The sequence below is a fragment of the Parasteatoda tepidariorum genome, chromosome 4 (assembly GCF_982258835.1).
Source record: "Parasteatoda tepidariorum strain Cologne lab strain chromosome 4, Ptep-v5.0, whole genome shotgun sequence".
In the NCBI taxonomy this organism is placed as follows: domain Eukaryota; kingdom Metazoa; phylum Arthropoda; class Arachnida; order Araneae; family Theridiidae; genus Parasteatoda; species Parasteatoda tepidariorum.
In genome coordinates, this window is record NC_141758.1 from 92,516,573 (window position 1) to 92,533,858 (window position 17,286).

Sequence of the window (17,286 nt, forward strand, 5' to 3'; positions counted from 1 at the left end):
TCTTGATTAGAATTTGCATTTTATGAAATAATTCAATTTATAGTCAATTTATATTTTGGTTAGAAAATTTTCATGGGAAAAAATCAATCATAAAAATTAAGATTTGCCTTTGGCTAAGATTTATGAAATTTGGCTAATACTCTTGATATTTGGTTAATAATTTGAGTTCAATTGCTAAGAATTGATTAATCGTTTTCAAACTTGTACATTTTGGGAAAAAATAGACTAAAAATGTAATTAAAAAAAAAAAAAAAAAAACCCTACAATTTTTGGGGCAAAATTAATTTCAGATTTGAAATCCCCATATCCGTCTGAAGCAATATCTAGTATTTGTATTAATGCAACAAAAAAATGTTCTTCCCCAATGCAATCTAGCCAAGGATTTTAGCTGCAATTTCCGAAAATTTTGATCAAATCTTTCGTAGCTCTACATACATTATCTGCAAATTCTAAATACTGTACTGACTTTTGGAAAATAGTTTTCCGTGTTAGTATGCCTGAATCTCGCGTCTCTTTTTCTAAGGCAACATTAAATAGATGGCAAAATAATGCATCTCCCAGTTTAAATCCTTTCTCTCTGTAAAAATGCTTTCATCAATCTTACTACGATAGTTTCTCTGATATTCCCAGCTATTGCTTTGTTTTAGCTTGGCAAGGCAGGCATGACTCATAACCTTACTGGAATAGTTTAGTGAGTATTAGAAAATTACAAGCCAGCTCACATTCTGTTGTTTTTTCTAGAATTTGTCTTATGCCGATTTGATCAATATCTGATCTATAACTTTTATTTCGGTTTTTTCATCGACAAACTTTTTTTCAAATTCTTCTTATTAAATTTTAAATACATTAAAATTTCATTTGCTATTTAAATTTTAGTTACTTCAAAAACTCGTCTAATATTTTTAGCCAAAAAAATTATTTAGCGATAGTACGAAATTCTTAATATGAAATTAGTATTTTAAGATCATAATTTTAATAACATAGATAGATCAAACACACTTGTACAGAAAATTTAGTTTGCAAATGTATATGAATATTTACTGTTTAATTATTGTAAAACGATAACTAAATATATTTAGTTGTTTAGTTTAAAATGTTGTATAATAAGGCAATTTCATGCAATTGCTAAATATAACAAAAGGAAAAAAAATCTTAATTTTATTGTTTTAATTTGCACTTTAAGCATACATTCGAGTAATTTTGGAAAAAATTCATGAATTAGTTTTATAACTAGTTTTTTCAGGGATATTTTTCGAAGGATATCCGAAAATTCGAAAGATACTTCAATGGTTTACATTTGTAATGTCTTTTTTTTTTTTTTTTTAACAATTCTGAATTTTGTCAAATTGATGCGCTTCAACGAATGGATAGTTATGTTCTTAGACGTTAAATAAATTTTTTCTCACATTTTTATCAAATTAATACTTGCTCGCTTTCAAACTTGAGAAATAAGTAATTAAGAACATAAAAATCAATATTTCAACTAAAAGTTTACTTGTTATTCCATTTAAAAAGAAACTGAGACAGAAGAAGAAAAAAAGATACCGCCCATACCAAAACCAAATTTGAAAAAGCAAGCTATTGTACCACCCGAAGAAGATGGAACTGGAATCAATGAATATTTATACTTTGTAACTATCAATAGTAAGTAACGGTACTCTTGATAGTAAGTTACCGATAATAAGTTTATCTCTAAACTTAATTGTAATGAGATGATTTTTCAACTGCAATAACTCCACGTCACTTATAAACTACAGAGAATCTGTGTAATCTTAAGTGACGTCACCTTTTTAAACCATAAAGTGTTGCAAAATATCGCAAGCTTTAAAAATAATCTATTGTAATTTTGGCAGCATTTGGTAATTTACTAATGGGTCATTAAAGCCAAAATCATTGGCCATATGGTCAAAAGATCCTGAACTTCGACAAAGAAGGTCCTTAGTTTCGAAGAATCAAAAGCTTAATGGAAGTAGGACTTAGGGTCTGATTAACGGGAGAGCATTCGGGCAGATGGTCCCCAAATTACATAAGAAAGAGAAGTATTATTATTCCTACATAATTTACGAATATCTTTCTTCCTATATAATTTTCAACATTCTCAGCAACAACTTTTACTCTATCAATTAAATTTTAGTATTTTTTCATAGTTCAGCTAAATTAAATTTCGAATTTCTGAAGTTATTAGGTTGTTTACAATCAGCTGTTGTTTATAAGAGTATCTTTCATATTATGATTAGAAATCATGCATGTTAACTGAAACTTGTCGACTGTTTTAGAAGGCCCCCAAGTGGTTTTGTGTCCAGGACCTGATAAGACCATTTTGTTAAGGAAAAATTATGTGGAAGACAATACGGGTTTAGTTACGGGATTTCAAAGTCTAGCATTACTGCTTTGGAATAAATAAATGATGTAGGGTAAACTAACCAGTGAAGGAACACTTAAGCTTCACTTGCCTTTTAAAAAGTCATATTAATTTCAAAATTCGTTATTTTAGTTAAATGATAGTGTCAACATATTTGTTACTAATTGCAAATTATGTTAAAAAATTGAAGAGAACTTACACAATATTGTTTTAAAGTTTTGGAGGTTCAAATAACAAGTAGTAAGAAGATCAAGTGAAGGAACAACTCTTACCAGTGAATGAACACCCAGTAAAGGAACACTTAATTTTGGTTATTTTTTAATGCTCTTTATGAATTTATAAGCCATACAAATATTTAAAAACAAGCCTATTCTTGAAATTATAACATATAAATACTTAGAAATTTTTTTTTGTAATCATGAATTGAAAATTAAAGTGTCAACATATTAACATATACTGTTCATTCACTGGGAAATCTATGCCTAGTAAAGGAACATGCCTGTTCCCTCACTGGTTAGAAGTTGTTTTTCGAATTTTTAGGATACTTTTGATGCGGAACATCACTAAAGGTACAAGAAAATTAAAGTTTATCTTTTATTTTCATTAACTTAGAAAAAAAAACCAGTAAAGGAACACTTGTTCCTTCACTGGTTTTTCATCGTTTGGTGATCCAGTGAATAAACACCCCTTATCTCAGTACTTTATTACGTTATGATGCTTAAAAAAATTAAGCGTAACTTCAATAACTATATTTTGAATTCTCTTTTTCACAGTGAGAAAAATAAAACCATTACATGCAATTAATTCCACTTCAAACATACAAATACCAACACTCCCCTTATAATTTTATCAAAGAAACAAGGTGTTGCAGAGATAATAACAAATTTAAAAATTTTTCCAGAGAAGTCTATTTGACCAGGTAATCCAAAACATTGCTAGATGACTTCCTATTGATTGACAGTAAGCTATTGTTACCAATCAATCTAAAGAAAAACTTCAAATTCTTAATCAATATATATAAAATGTTCCTTCACTGGTTGGTTTACCCTACATTAATGATAGAAATCTCTGCTATTTAAATATTGTGTCATAGTTATCTTGTAAATTGTGCTAGGAGTATAAATTCTTTTTATTCAGTAACACTGTATTATAGTACATTGTTCGTTGCAAATAAAAAACTTTAAAAAATGTTTTGAAATTTCTGCAGCATTACCATGTTTTGCATTGATAATAACTAATCGCTTACGAATCTTTGCCAATTCCATGAACAGGTCATAAAAGCATAACGGTTAGTAAGCATCATAATAACGTAGTATCATACTGGTCAGCAAGCATCATAATGACGTAACAAGCATAGATTTCGTAACTCCTATGCAATTTTCATAAGTTAAAACTCGATTGTGACCGACATTTTCAGTAAACGATGTACTACAATTTTAGCGAGAAACGAACTTATCGCGAGGGACCAAGATTTCGCCTGTTTGTTGTAACTAAAATCTCTTCTCTTTGAAAAGCTAATAATAGCATTCCCTATTATAATATAAAGTGCCCACTGAATCTTTCAGTTCAGCTTACGCATTGTTAAAATGGTGGTGAGAAAGATACTGTCTGGCAAGCAAGAGATGAATGCTACTATTGATGTTGAAAAGTTCACTCATTTCGCGAAAGTAGTTAGTTTGGTTTGTATTTGGCTAGCTAAAACCAATTGCCAAGCGAAAATTAACAAACCAAAGCAGTATTTTCACCTAAAAATGAATAGAATCAGTTCGTTACTATTGCGATTGTCATAAACAAGCTTAGTATCCGAGGTCTATCTCAGGCTGGTCAGAGGGTACTTAAATTTTTGCCACCAGTGCCATCTAGGGGTAAAACTTTTATATATTTGAACACAGTGTATATTTTTTCAAAGTTCATTGCTTTTCTAATAGCAGTGCAGGGAATGGAGCGTTTTCTTCATTTAATCGTGTTTCAAATATTTGTGTCGAAGTGCGTCAGTCATTTAGTAGACACATTGAAAGTTTATATAAAAGTTTATATATTATAGTAGATAATCATTTGAATAAATGATATTTTGTGAGCGCATTGCACTATGATGTTTCCAAAAAACATTAATCAATATTTAATTGCTGACTAAATTAATTGTAAGTTCTATCAATGTTCAAATAAAACTTTACTTTTCAGTAGTAGGAAAATGGCGCTGTCTTCCTTCATTGCGTCCTCAACATATAACAGCAGCAAAACGAATGAAACGATTTTTCAGTGGGAATCTAGAAAACGAAGTAAATTTGATAATCACGATTTTTATTTTTGTACTTAGTGTTAATTTTCTAAAAATTAATAGGGTATTTTGTTTTTTCACGCTCATCTGTTAATTTTTTTCTTACTTGCTTATTTATTTATCTTATAATTTCAGCACAAAACTTAAGGTATTGCGTGCTCGAAGTAAAGATTTTTAAAAGATGCTACGAACTATGTCTGTCTTAAAGTTAGAAGATATAATTCAACGGAATAATAAAAATATTTACCTAAAGCTGGACCTTAACAGTTTAAAAATTATGACATAAAGTTTGACAGAACAATTATAAAATCTTTCTTATGTTGTTTAACTTCTTTTAATAAATGTTTTCATGAGAATTCATTTTCCTATTAGGAATTTTTATAAACTTAAATAACATTTAATTTCAGAATTACGATTTTATTCAAACATTTCAGAACATAAAAGTATAGTTTTTTGGACAATCAAAAAGAACATTTCTTTACGTAGTTTTTACAAATATTTCAATTTTTTAAAAAGTTCCAAATAATTATTAAAAACTATTAAAAAAAAATTTATGAGTACGAATACACCGTCATGACGTGTTTTTACTTAAAAATATTACTTCTAAATCTGTAGTTCTTTTAATTTTAGTTCAAACTGATAAAATATATTTTTCTTCCTTCGTAGATGGGAGGAGGAATTTGTTTCCCTGGAAAAGAGGCACATTACTTGAGAGCACAGATCGCCAGAATTTCAGCTTCAACAAATATTGCGCCAGCAGACTTTTACACCATCCAAGGTATCTAGTTAAACATGGAGATTTTTTTCATACATATAGCATCACGCACGTTCACATATGCCAGTTTTGCGCAAGGTAGATAGTACAGGGCACTAATCTGATTCCTTACAAAGCTTGTGCATAGTATACGAAAGGGTCACAAAGTCATTCAAGTTTTCATAACAAATCAATACCTAGGGGGCTTCTGATCCAGGAGTTCCCTTGTCTTCTGGATCGGGTTCAAAATTGCAAAGACTACGGAATTGGACAATGGTAGTCGTAAACTCAAATTTGGGTCGACTGCAGGGATGAGAGTAGTTGGAAAGTAAAAAAGAGGAAATTTAAGAATGAATATATATATATATATATGTATACACAAAAATTTGACAAAAAAGTGCAATTTTTAAGCATGTAAACCATGTGATTATAAATCCCGATGATTAATTTTAAAACTTGCATGAATATATTAATAAGAATCACATGCATGATTTTAAATTAAGAGAAAATGAATCCCGAAATGAGGCTATTAGATCACGTGAATGTGAAACCCTACATCGAATTTAAAAAAAGCGAAAATACAAATCATGATGCATAATTTTTAGATCACGTAAATATGGATCACGAAGCGTAATTTTTAAATAGCGCGAATACGAATTCCACCAATTTTTAAAGCATGCATAAATAGGAAAATCGATGTTTGATATTACAACCGCAAAAACGAATCACGACATTGGATTTTAAGCTCGCGTGAATACGAATCGCTACATAGGGTTTTAAAAGCGCGTAATTACAAATCGCGATATTGGATTTTTAAATCTCGTAAATAAGAATCGCAATGTACGACATTTAAATCGCCTGAATAAGAATCGCAACGTTCAACTTTTAAATCTAAATACGAAAATCAATTTTTGAGGGAGGAATGGGGACTTCAATACTTTCGCTTCGCGGAAAATTTAATTCCTCATAAAATATTTTAACTTGTGCAAAAAAATTTTTTCAGCGGAAATTAGCGGGAAAAATCTGAAAAAAAAGCGGAAATCCGCGAAAGAATCACATTCCTGGTCGACGGTTATAAAATTGAAAAGAATGTATCCTACGTGGTGACCCGGGTTCGAATCCCAGCAACAGCTGGTCGAAACGAATTCCGTACCCGGCTCGCACCGACCACATAGCATAAAATATCCTCAGTGGTAGACCGATCTTGGTTTAGAGTCCCCTTGCCGTGAGGCTAACCATGGGAGGTTTTCCTCTCCACCTAACGTAAACACGGGTTAGTTCAATAAAAAATCTTCAACGAAGGCATATTTCTCCCAATACTTCAACCAGGAGTTCCCTTATCTTCCGGAATGGGTTCAAAATTACAAGGCTACGGAGTTGAACGTTAGTAGTGGTAAACTCAAAACTTAGATCGGCTGTTCAACGACGGTAATAAAACAAAATACTTGTAAAATGTATGTTACGTGCATTTGAAAAAAAATTAAGTTCTCCCTTTTCCTTCTCTTTTTATAGAAGAAGACGAAGATGATGATGATGAAGAAGAAGAAGACAAGGTTAAGAAACTAGAAAAAAACGAAGAGTATGAAGCAAAATCAGTGAAAGATTCATACTCCGATGGTTTGGAAGACTGGGTTCATTGCAGACACGCCATTTTGAATCAAGTAAAAAAAATAAGCAGAAATGAAGATAAATTTATTAACTTATTTAGTCATAAACTTACAAAAAAATATCAAATTTTTTTTAAAACAAGAGTGATTTCAGCGAAACATGAATGCTTTTCAATAAAATTGATACTGAGCGATTCTTAATTCGACCAATTCATTTTGAAATTTTTATTTAATACTTTTTTTTTAAATATTTTATAGCTGTTTTGATGTCTAAATCGAATGCATATTCTCACCATTTATGGTAATCTTACTCTTAGTTGACTGCAATGGCTCAGTCGTTGAATTCAGGTAATTAGTATTGCACGCAATGCTGAGCACATTGCTAACCAGTCATGATACTTTTTGGTACAGTACACACTAAATCATGTGTTAGAAATATCTTTCAAAATAAAACTACGTATTAACAAGCTAGTAATTTAACTCAATTTATTTCAGGGTCGATGCATACCAATGAAAGTGGAAGAAGAAGATGAAAATGAAGATGAGGAAGATGACGAAGGTGATGATGAAGATGCTGACACCGAAAGCAAAGAAGATGTAGATCCTGAAATATTTGAAGCTAAGAAAGAAAGCGAAGTTCCTTTACTCCGCAGCCTGTCTGAAGACAAAGGTAAATTGAAATTCGCTAATTACACAACAATTTAAAAAGACAAAAGTATTAAATTCTTCTTTTTCTTCAGCACGACAGCCCCTTACAGGCCTTGGCTGCCTCAACCACGCGTAGCCTCCAACGCCTCCTATCCATGGCGACTTTTTTCCAGTTGTGAATCTTTATTACTTTGAGATCTTTAGTAGTGTCACCCAGCCATCTAGTTGGAGGTCTTCCTCTGGCCCGAGATCCAGAAGGATTTTTAAAGGTGGCAATTCGTACTGCATTGTTTTCTGGACCTCTCCAGATATGGCCAAGCCATCTTAATCTATTGCTTTGGATGCCCAGCACTATCTGTGGCTGTCCATAGAGTCCATATAATTCAAAATTGTATCTGATTCGCCAACAGCCTCTTTCCTGTACTGGGCCAAAAATATTTCTAAGGATTTTCCTTTCAAAAACACCAAGAGTACGCTGAGTGTCTGTGTTTAGTGTCCATGTTTCACTTGCAATTAAATTATTCATATTTTTATTATTTACAGCTATCGGCCAACTTTTACCATGGACACTGAAGTTGACATCAAAACTGATTCCGGAAACTGCCATCTTGATTGTTCACTCTAATTTGTGGCCAGGGGCATACACATACTACGATGGAAAGTAAGACCGTCTCTCAGTTTATTATTTCGTTATACATTTTATCTTATAATAGTCGTTGAACAGCTGACACAAATTTGAGATTACGACTACCAATATTCAACTCCGTAATCTAGTAATTTTGAATTTAATCCAGAGGACAAGGGAACTCTCTGAATGAGCATTGGGAGAAATTTACTCCAAGGAGGAATTTTTGATAGAATTAACCCGCATTTGTGTTACACGGAGAGAAAAAACCACGAAAACCTCCCACGATTAGTTAGACGGAAAGGAGACTCTCACCCACGATTTAAGGTTTTTTACGTCAGCACTGTAATGAATGCGAGCCAGGTGCGAATTTCGTATCGACCAGCCATCTCTGGGATTCGAACCCACTTCGCTTTGTTGAGAGGCGAGCGCTCTATCCCATCATTCAACACGGCTCTGAGCTATATATTTGCACCTCTTAAGAGGAACACCAGTTTTTTTTTCCTGTACATACTTTGCTATTATTTACATTTAAACACATCGCCCTATAAATTGAAACTCACATCGAAGATTTTCGCAAGATTTAGCAAAATTAAAATTCTTCTTTCTTAAACAACAATTTTCATTTTCAAAGACCGATAACTTCTTTAATTTCAAATAAAGAGAGCCCTGTTCCCTGCCACCTTCACTCCCCAATCTCTATGAGAGCTACGCATTTCTTTTTCTAACTATACTATAAAATTATTGAATTTTATGTATTGTGACACAGATTTAGTAGCAGATTGTATGGGGGGAAAATTAAAAATAATTTTGATCGGCTCCAATTGCAACTTCATTAACAATTTTATTTCTTAAATTTCTCTTTATTTTTTAAACTCCTGTTTAATTTTTAGTAAGTATAAAAACTCACAGAGCATTTTTTGCCCAAAAGATTTTTAAGCAACAGTGCAAAAATCTAATTCTTAAAAATACTTAACAATTTTACCTCGTTTTTGACTGGTCAGTTTAAAACAAAGCTTATAATGATAAAAACTATAACTTATTTATTGTTTATTAACTGTATACTGGTTAATGAGCTTGGACATCGATTTAAATTTTTTTTTACTTGAAAAAAAAAAACTAATAAAATTAAACAGTGAATATGTTATGCAAGATATAAAGCTTCCTTGTATTCTTAACATACAGTTGAGTTTCTTTTTATGATTGGAAATTAAAATGCGTGTTTCATATGGCTTTATTAGGAATTCAATCCAGAAAATTTGACAGCTCATTGCATCACAAAGGAGCAGAAAAATAACAAAGAAACAATTCAACAATTTAGGTAAAGTGAACAAAAAAGAACAATAAACATTTGAATCAATAAACATTTCAACAATAAAAAAGGAACATGAAAAAGGAAAGGTTATTGACAATTCATGAGAGTTCTTGCTTCCCAATACAATTTATTGACATTCCCACTTTTCTGGGAGTTCCTATCTAGTCCCTTACACAATAAGAGGTGATCAGAGTTTAATACACCTGTGTCACAAATTGGGCATGCTTTGCTGGAAAGAATTTTAAAGTTATATAAATGTTCTGATAAGCAATCGTGGCCTGTTTTAAGCCGAAAATGGGTTACTGCTTCCTTACGTGGTTGGTAACAGAGAAATTTCCAACTGTCATGAATATTTTCCCATATTTTGCCTTTTGATTTTATAGTTAAATCATAAGTATTTATTTCGTTGAGTTTTTTCATAACATATTTTTTAAGAGTATCAGGTGTGACGGTTGTTATTTCTTGGGGCATAGTTGTTCCGTTTTTTGCCAGATAATCTGCGTTCTCATTGCCTTCGATACCAATATGTGAAGGGATCCACTGTATGACTATAGTTTTATTCATTTCCTTGAGGAGGTTTATATCGAGCTGAATTTCGTTAAACAGCTTAGTTTTAAAACATTGGTTTTCTGTGATTGCTTGAATTGCAGAAATGGAGTCTACCAATAGAACCACCCTTAAGAACTCATTAGTTAATTAAGTTAATATTCTATTTTTTGAACACATATTGCAGATCATTTGATAGAATATATATTGGCTTTGGCTACAAGTATTCAACTTATCATTATGCCCCCATTATGTCACTGAAACTTCAAAAAGAATTTCCAGAACCTCTAATTGAACCTGAAGATATTGAAGAAGAAATTGTGGTTAAGGATTCCAAAGAAGAAACTCGAGAGGTAGATCAAAAACTTGATGATGAAACAGATTCTGAAGATGATGCTGAAACTTCTGATGGTAGTAATAAAAAATTTTCAGTTTTTAAAACTTTTATTATTTGAATCTTGATCTAAAATAAGTAAAATGGAAAGAAAAAAAAAGACATTCAACAAAATTTATTAATTTTTTTTTTTTAAATTTATTTTGGCAAATTATGTATGGTGCAAAATTAGGAAATCTTGCTACTGGCCAGTTGTAACATTTCTAACAGTGACCAATTTTTTAAAATTAAAAATTTTAAACGGTTGAAATTAATAACGTAAGACATTTTTGTAATTAAAAAATGGGAATGAAAATTGATTGGTCACACTTTACATAAACCAGAAAAATTTGAAATAAAAACAGGTTTTTGATTGGAATCCACAGGGCAATAGAAAAAGAGGGAGACCTAAAAACACTTGGCGCAGGACGATTGTAAACGAATTGAAGACAATAGGAAAGACATGGAGGCGTCTTGTGAACGATTGTAACAATAAGTAAAGGGACGATTGTAACAGCTGAAAATAAATAATCTTATGTTTACAAACCATTACTAAACTCTTTAAGAACCACCAATAGTTTCCTATATCATTTATATTATGTTGCATGTGCATTATTTTATTTGTCACCTGTCACAGCATAAAGTAAAATTTTTAACCCTTTAAAGTTAAAAGTTTAATCCTTTAGGTCTCTGCTCATTATTATTTTTACTCCTAAAATATCACTACTATTTTGATCAATAAAAAAATATATCACAACTATGATAATATGCATAATTAACTATGCTTTAGTTGAATTTATGAACTGTTACAATTGACCGCGTAAGTGGGGACAATTGTAACAAGTGCACGACAGTCAAAAATTGTTAATAACTAGTTAGTATAATAACATTTAAAATAAGGTTTTTTTTTCTCGTAGAGGATAGTCTACTTTACTTCTCTGTCAATTAATACTAATAATATATTGGATTTTTTGTTAGTTAAAAATAGTTAAGTAAAAAATGTTACAATTGACCCCACTCTCCCCCATAACTCCATGCTTATTAAAAAAAATAATAAAATGCACATGGGGTGGTTTTCTGATTTAAAAAAAGTGCAATTGGCAGCTTTTCAATTGTTATTTGTTATATTTAGTACTTCTGTGGTTGGCGATGATGATTAATTTTACCTTAAAATATTATGGTTAGCTTTCAGAAAATGCTAATTTTGTCATAAAAAAGAATATTTAATCTCACAGCAACAAAACAGCAAATTCCAATAGATTAAGTTATTATTTCAAAAAAAACTTAACTTTTGAAAAAAAAAAAAAATCTACTAGTGTAAAAAAAAAGCAGTTTAGTCATTGTTTGAATTACTCCCACCCCAAACAAAAACCTTGTTCTGAAAATAAACGGCTATCTCACTAACAGATATTAAATACCATGAGTTACGAACTGTTTGAAAGAGTATCATAAAATTTTGCAGTAAATATGGACTCATGTTGAAATTACTGAATTTGTCACTCTTAAATTATTTTTCTAATTTTAGTAGCTGGGGACTAATTTTTTTATTAGTACACAATAATTTTCCTGGTATATAGTGCTAACAATTCAAAATAATAACAACAGAATTAGGGTTTTGCACTTTTGCAGATTAAACCTTAAAGGTCTTACATGTGCAACATTAAAGTTTTACCGTAATAAACTATCGGTTAATTAATCATTTGGTACAGTTTTATAACATGGGGTTTGATTTTTTAGAAAAACAAGAGGAGTTATTGATCAGGAAACACTGAAGATTTAATCATTTGTTCATCCCATCATTTATTAAAAAACAAAAACTGCCATTTGAAAATCTAGATAAACCTACTTACATAGAGGGGGAATCTAATTCTAAGTTATATAAAAAAATTTAATCTACTTTCTCAAAAAAATTATTAACTATTTTATTTTTTCTAGAAGCGAAAGATACAGATGAAACTGATGAAGACGAAGAAAGTGACTAAAAAAAGGCAAAATGCTAGTCAAAACATGCAAGTGTGGCAACAAAAAGAAGGGGAAAAAAAAAGAATTTTTTAGAAAAAGTTTATATTTAAATACATCTAACAAATAAAATAACGATTAAGTTGGATTTTCCTTCTGATAGGATCAAAGATTTTATAAATAGGGAATGTTAATTTTTCTTTTATATCATTCTTTACAAAATTATTGTTCATGCTTAATAAACTTTTTTTCATGTTAAAATGTGTGAGCATTTTAATTTAAGTAAGCTCAATTCAATTTGGATATTTCAAATTTAAAATGAATATGAAGGAGCAAAAATAAATCTTACTGATATTTCTTCCAAATCAAACCATAAAGATGTAACCAAATATTTTAATGTTTCTTGACACTAAAAGCAAAAATATTTTGTGAGAAAAAAAAATCCATATATAATAATTTTACAATAATATGATTTTAGCAAATTTTTATTTGGATCTAAAATTATAAATCATTATTTAAAAAATATATTTCAATATAAAATACAGTAGGGAACTGACTATCCGGAACGATCGGGACCATCGCTATTCCGGATAACTGATTTTTCCGGTTTTCTGAATCGCTACAAAAAGCCGTTTTTTTATTGTTAAACCTAACTAAAAAAAATAAATATTTGGCAATAATCTTAAAAAGAAAAAACGATGAAGTAATACACTAATAATTATTTCCAATATGATGGTAAGGTAAACATCTTTAAAAAAAGAAAGAAAAATCCTAAAATCTTATAATGAAAAAAAAATTAATTTTTTTAAAAGGTGGAAAAATTTATCGAATTTCGTTCCGGTTTTCTGATTTCCGGATAACGGGTTCTGTACTGTATAATGATTTAATCAAGATGTATGTTTTAACTTGATGCATTTTTCAGCAAACATTACACTTTCACCAATTGTAGCACTTTCCGGTTGTGAAGAAAATATAGTAACTGGTTTTTTAGAATCAGTACTCATGTATCCTAAAATCATAGTTTTAGTATTATGAGCCCACGAGAGTTCACAGAAGTCTTCTTGTGAAAAACATTTCAAAATCAAAACTCCAGCTAATTTTAAATCTACATTCTTCAGGCAGGAGTTATTTATAAATTTATTCTTAAAAAAATCAGGAACGGCACTAACACTGTATGGGTCATTATACAAAGTGTGGTGGCACTCTCGAGCAAACATAGTTTTGATCAAGTACTCCCCAATTCCCGTCACACAGATTGCTATACTTGGCTTTTCATCTTCAATAGATTGTTCAGCCCAACAACCAGATCCAAATACGGCAGCTTGTCCTATTCTTCCAGAATATTTCAACAGCAATCCTCCACTAGATACGGCACTCGCTACATTTCCAAAACAATCCACACAGACAGCTCCAACTGTATCAAACAAATCATTATCATCAATACCATTTTCCAACATGGGATTGCTATTTTCCTGAACAGTACTCAAAGTGTTTTGCACCAAAGATAAATTCTTTGAAAAAGCAGTTTCTGATGCTTTTGTAGAGAGGAACTGATTATCAAAAAATTTGAAACCTTTTTCTAAGGCCCAATCTGTGGCACCACTACCAACGAGTGTGCAAGGTGGAATCCTTCCCCCGGGTAGTAAACCACACGCTTGTTCTTCTAGAATTTTTTGTGCAACTTTAACCGGGTTCTTGATGTTCTTCAATGCACCCACTGAACCAAAATTAAGATTTTTACCATCCATGATACCTGCATCACATTCAACCACTCCATTAAATGTGAGATTTGATCCAATCCCAGCATTTGTTAATGGGCAATTTTCAAGCACACATACCGCTTCGGCTACAGCTTCTACTGCATTCATTCCTGTTTTCAGTTTCTCGATCGCTGCAATGCAAGCTTTTTTGCATGCATCTTTATAGGCAGTCCTTAAACTACTGCCATGATAACCAGCACCAACATGAACTGCAATCACTCCAGACATATTAACGAATAACTAGAATTTAAAAAAAAATCCTTTTTAGAGAAAGAATCTGTAATATGAATAGTTTTCAAAAATTGAGCAGTAGAGCTGCTCTTAAGTGTCAAGACTGTATGTAAAGCTTTGCAAGCTCTCCCTCACACTGGTTATATATTATCTTAATTTATATAACTGAATCTAACAAAATACTTTGATTGTTAATATGCTGCAGCAATATTAAAACATGCACTATTCTTTTTTTAAATTAAATTCATTGAGGCTTTACATAAATAGCACTTAAATCTACTGAGAAAAAGTAATTCACTGATTATTGGGAGGTTCTATAGTTATTTATTAATTTTGTTTCAGGGACTTATTTAATGTCTTTATCAGTGCCTTATAAGAAATCCAAACTAGATGTGACTATACAAGACATAAATCACTGAAGTTGACTCCAAAGCAATAATATTTAATAAATTAAAGTAGTGGCATACATTGTAATGAAATCAGACAAAGTAATTTCCTGTGTTAAACATTTTAAATTAATAAAGATGCATAGCTTTAAGCACAACTTTTAATTTTGCTAATAAACAAGTAAAGCAATAAAAACTCAAGTATAATAAAGTCTTGAAAAAAAACTGTCTAAGAAAAACTTATTAAAAAAAAATTGTAAATTGGTAGTATATTTCTTTGGATAGGTAGGTAGAGTCACATTAGAGCTGCCAAATGATATATACTTCTTTGGCGAAAAAGTTTCTGGTTATTTGTAGGTGAATAAAACATGGTTTGGTCACATCAGAAAGAATGATTCACTCTCTTTATAATTTCTTCAGTTTTTTCCAGTTAAATTTGTAGTAATATTAATAACTACTACAAATATTAACACTTTTATTGTTTGACTTTTAATAGAAATCATCAACTTACATCAAATATATATATTTTTAATAAATTCAATTTTAAGGGCAACTAATTTTCATGCAACTTCGCACACTATACTAATTTCAAAATTTTTATAATTCTTTCAGAATCATTATTTAAAAGTAACATTCTGAATCTTAAAATTATATTTCATTGTAAAAGATGAACATAAAGACATTTCAGTTCAAAATAAATATAAAATCAGTTTTGAATTATTGCCGTTCGTGATAATTCATATTAACATTTTAAAAATAAACTTCATCAACTTTAAAATTGAAAACTATTAGGGCTTGCGTTTCTGGCGTCCTATTTTTGTTAAAATAAGGTATATATTAAATTTCAGGTTTCATTAACCATTTTAAGTGAACGAACTGAAGCATTTATTAGAAAATACACAATAAAAATGTCTTTACTTTTGAAGAATAATCAAACTGTATTAAAATATTCAATTACTGTCAATCTAATTTTAAAAAAAAAAAACTATTAAGGCTTTATTCATAAATAATTTTCCTGAGCTTCAAAGTAATGGCAACATGTATGATGAAAATAAATAATTTTGTGCGAAAGAACGGTCTTGCAACATAAATCGTAATTTTATGGATTATAGTTGATATCAATCGTAAAAATAAAATTGTTGATTTTCATACACTGTTAAACAATTACTTGATTTATATATTTTTTTATTGCTGAGTGATTTTTATAGCAAGTTATGTCTTCCAGTGAAGCACCATCAGCCACCGCGCAGGTAATTTCAAAAAATGGTTCTCCTATAATAGACATTGATAATATGAAAGTTCCTGAGCTCAAAAAAAGACTGAAATCAATGGGTTTGCCTACTTCCGGGAATAAAGCAGAATTGATTGAAAGGTTGCAAGAGGCATATTTAAGTGAAAAAGATGGAAGTCTAGATGGAACGTTAGATGATGAAAGTTTGGAAGAAGCTCTGTTAAATGATGACCCGGAGCAAAGTGCTATTCCAGAAACAGTTATTGGTACCGAAGAATTTTCTTTCTCATCTCCTGAAAAAGATTTACAAAAGGTTGCAGAAAGCAACGTATCTAAACCTTTGAAGAAGAGAGTTGTAGCTCAAACACCTTCGCCAACAGTTGAGTCTCCTAAACCTTCAAAAATAGTCTTAAAAAGAGACAATTACCCAACAATTGAACCTCCTGAACCACAACCAACTTCAAAAAAAGACCATCCTTTGATTGAAGCACCGAAATCTGAGGGTGTTGCTAAAGCTACTAAAATTTTAACTGCTTCGGAGCGACTGCAATTGAGAGCCAAAAGGTTTAACATTGACAGCAAAACTAGTTCTGATACAAGTGCTGTGAAAGTTACTGGACCAGGTGAAAAGGTTGGATCAGTTACTGCTCCAGCTGTTGCATCTGCTAAAGGTGGTAATTTAGATGTTTTAAGAAAACGAGCTGAGAGGTTTGGTGAAAATGTCTCTACTGTAATGAAACAGCTTGAAAATCAAGAAAAGCTTTTAAAACGAAAGATGAAATTTACGGGTGGTGCAGTTCAAACTGTAAGCTCCACTGATAAGTCTCTTGGCGGTGAGCAAGATAAGAAGAAGCAGCGTTTGGAGCGGTTTGGACTTGTCAAGTAGTGAATTGTCATTAATACACTAAAAAACTTTTTCATAATATTGGCTAAAACATAATATATTTCACTCATCATAATGTATCGTTTATAATTAAATTCTTTAAGGAATAATTATTAGCCTTTGCCTTTTTTTTAAGATAAAAGTAAAATTACCTAACCATAATAATAATAGCATTGTGTTGTAAGCAATAAGAAACTTTGACAAATTCTTTGCTTATTGAAGATGCGCAAAATAAAGAATTTTCAGGTCATTTGTAAAATTATTACCTCTAAGAGTTGAATAATTGCTACTGTAATAGTGCCACCATTAAATATTTTTTTTAAATATT

The 17,286-nt window shown here is 30.8% G+C and overlaps 3 protein-coding genes across 3 annotated transcripts in view; 2 read left to right on the plus strand and 1 right to left on the minus strand.

Moving 5' to 3' along the window:
* Positions 1–12,724, plus strand: part of Rsph4a (Radial spoke head protein 4a) — a 28,335-nt gene extending 15,611 nt beyond the window's left edge. Inside the window, exons 6-13 of the mRNA XM_087161693.1 lie at positions 1,516–1,644; positions 4,544–4,641; positions 5,307–5,418; positions 6,907–7,055; positions 7,497–7,671; positions 8,193–8,310; positions 10,323–10,546; positions 12,444–12,724. Coding sequence (XP_087017819.1) covers positions 1,516–1,644; positions 4,544–4,641; positions 5,307–5,418; positions 6,907–7,055; positions 7,497–7,671; positions 8,193–8,310; positions 10,323–10,546; positions 12,444–12,490 — 1,052 coding nt within the window. The 3' untranslated portion in view covers positions 12,491–12,724. The remainder of the gene's footprint in view (positions 1–1,515; positions 1,645–4,543; positions 4,642–5,306; positions 5,419–6,906; positions 7,056–7,496; positions 7,672–8,192; positions 8,311–10,322; positions 10,547–12,443) is intronic.
* Positions 12,725–12,936: 212 nt separating this feature from the next.
* Positions 12,937–15,521, minus strand: Tasp1 (Taspase 1). Its single transcript, XM_016068789.5, has 2 exons — positions 15,356–15,521; positions 12,937–14,467 (listed from the first exon to the last, which is right to left on the minus strand). Exon 2 carries the CDS (start codon positions 14,453–14,455, stop codon positions 13,355–13,357), a length of 1,101 nt encoding a protein of 366 aa, XP_015924275.1. The 5' UTR covers positions 14,456–14,467; positions 15,356–15,521; the 3' UTR covers positions 12,937–13,354.
* Positions 15,522–15,871: 350 nt separating this feature from the next.
* LOC107452339 (SAP domain-containing ribonucleoprotein) lies at positions 15,872–17,286 on the plus strand. The gene has a single exon (XM_016068784.5). The coding sequence runs from the start codon at positions 16,059–16,061 to the stop codon at positions 16,959–16,961; it is 903 nt and encodes a 300-aa protein (XP_015924270.2). The 5' UTR covers positions 15,872–16,058; the 3' UTR covers positions 16,962–17,286.

Coding starts and splice junctions, on each gene's coding strand:
- LOC107452339 (XM_016068784.5), top strand. CDS start 16,059: ATGTCTTCCAGTGAAGCACCATCAGCCACCGCGCAGGTAATTTCAAAA.
- Tasp1 (XM_016068789.5), bottom strand. CDS start 14,455: ATGTCTGGAGTGATTGCAGTTCATGTTGGTGCTGGTTATCATGGCAGT.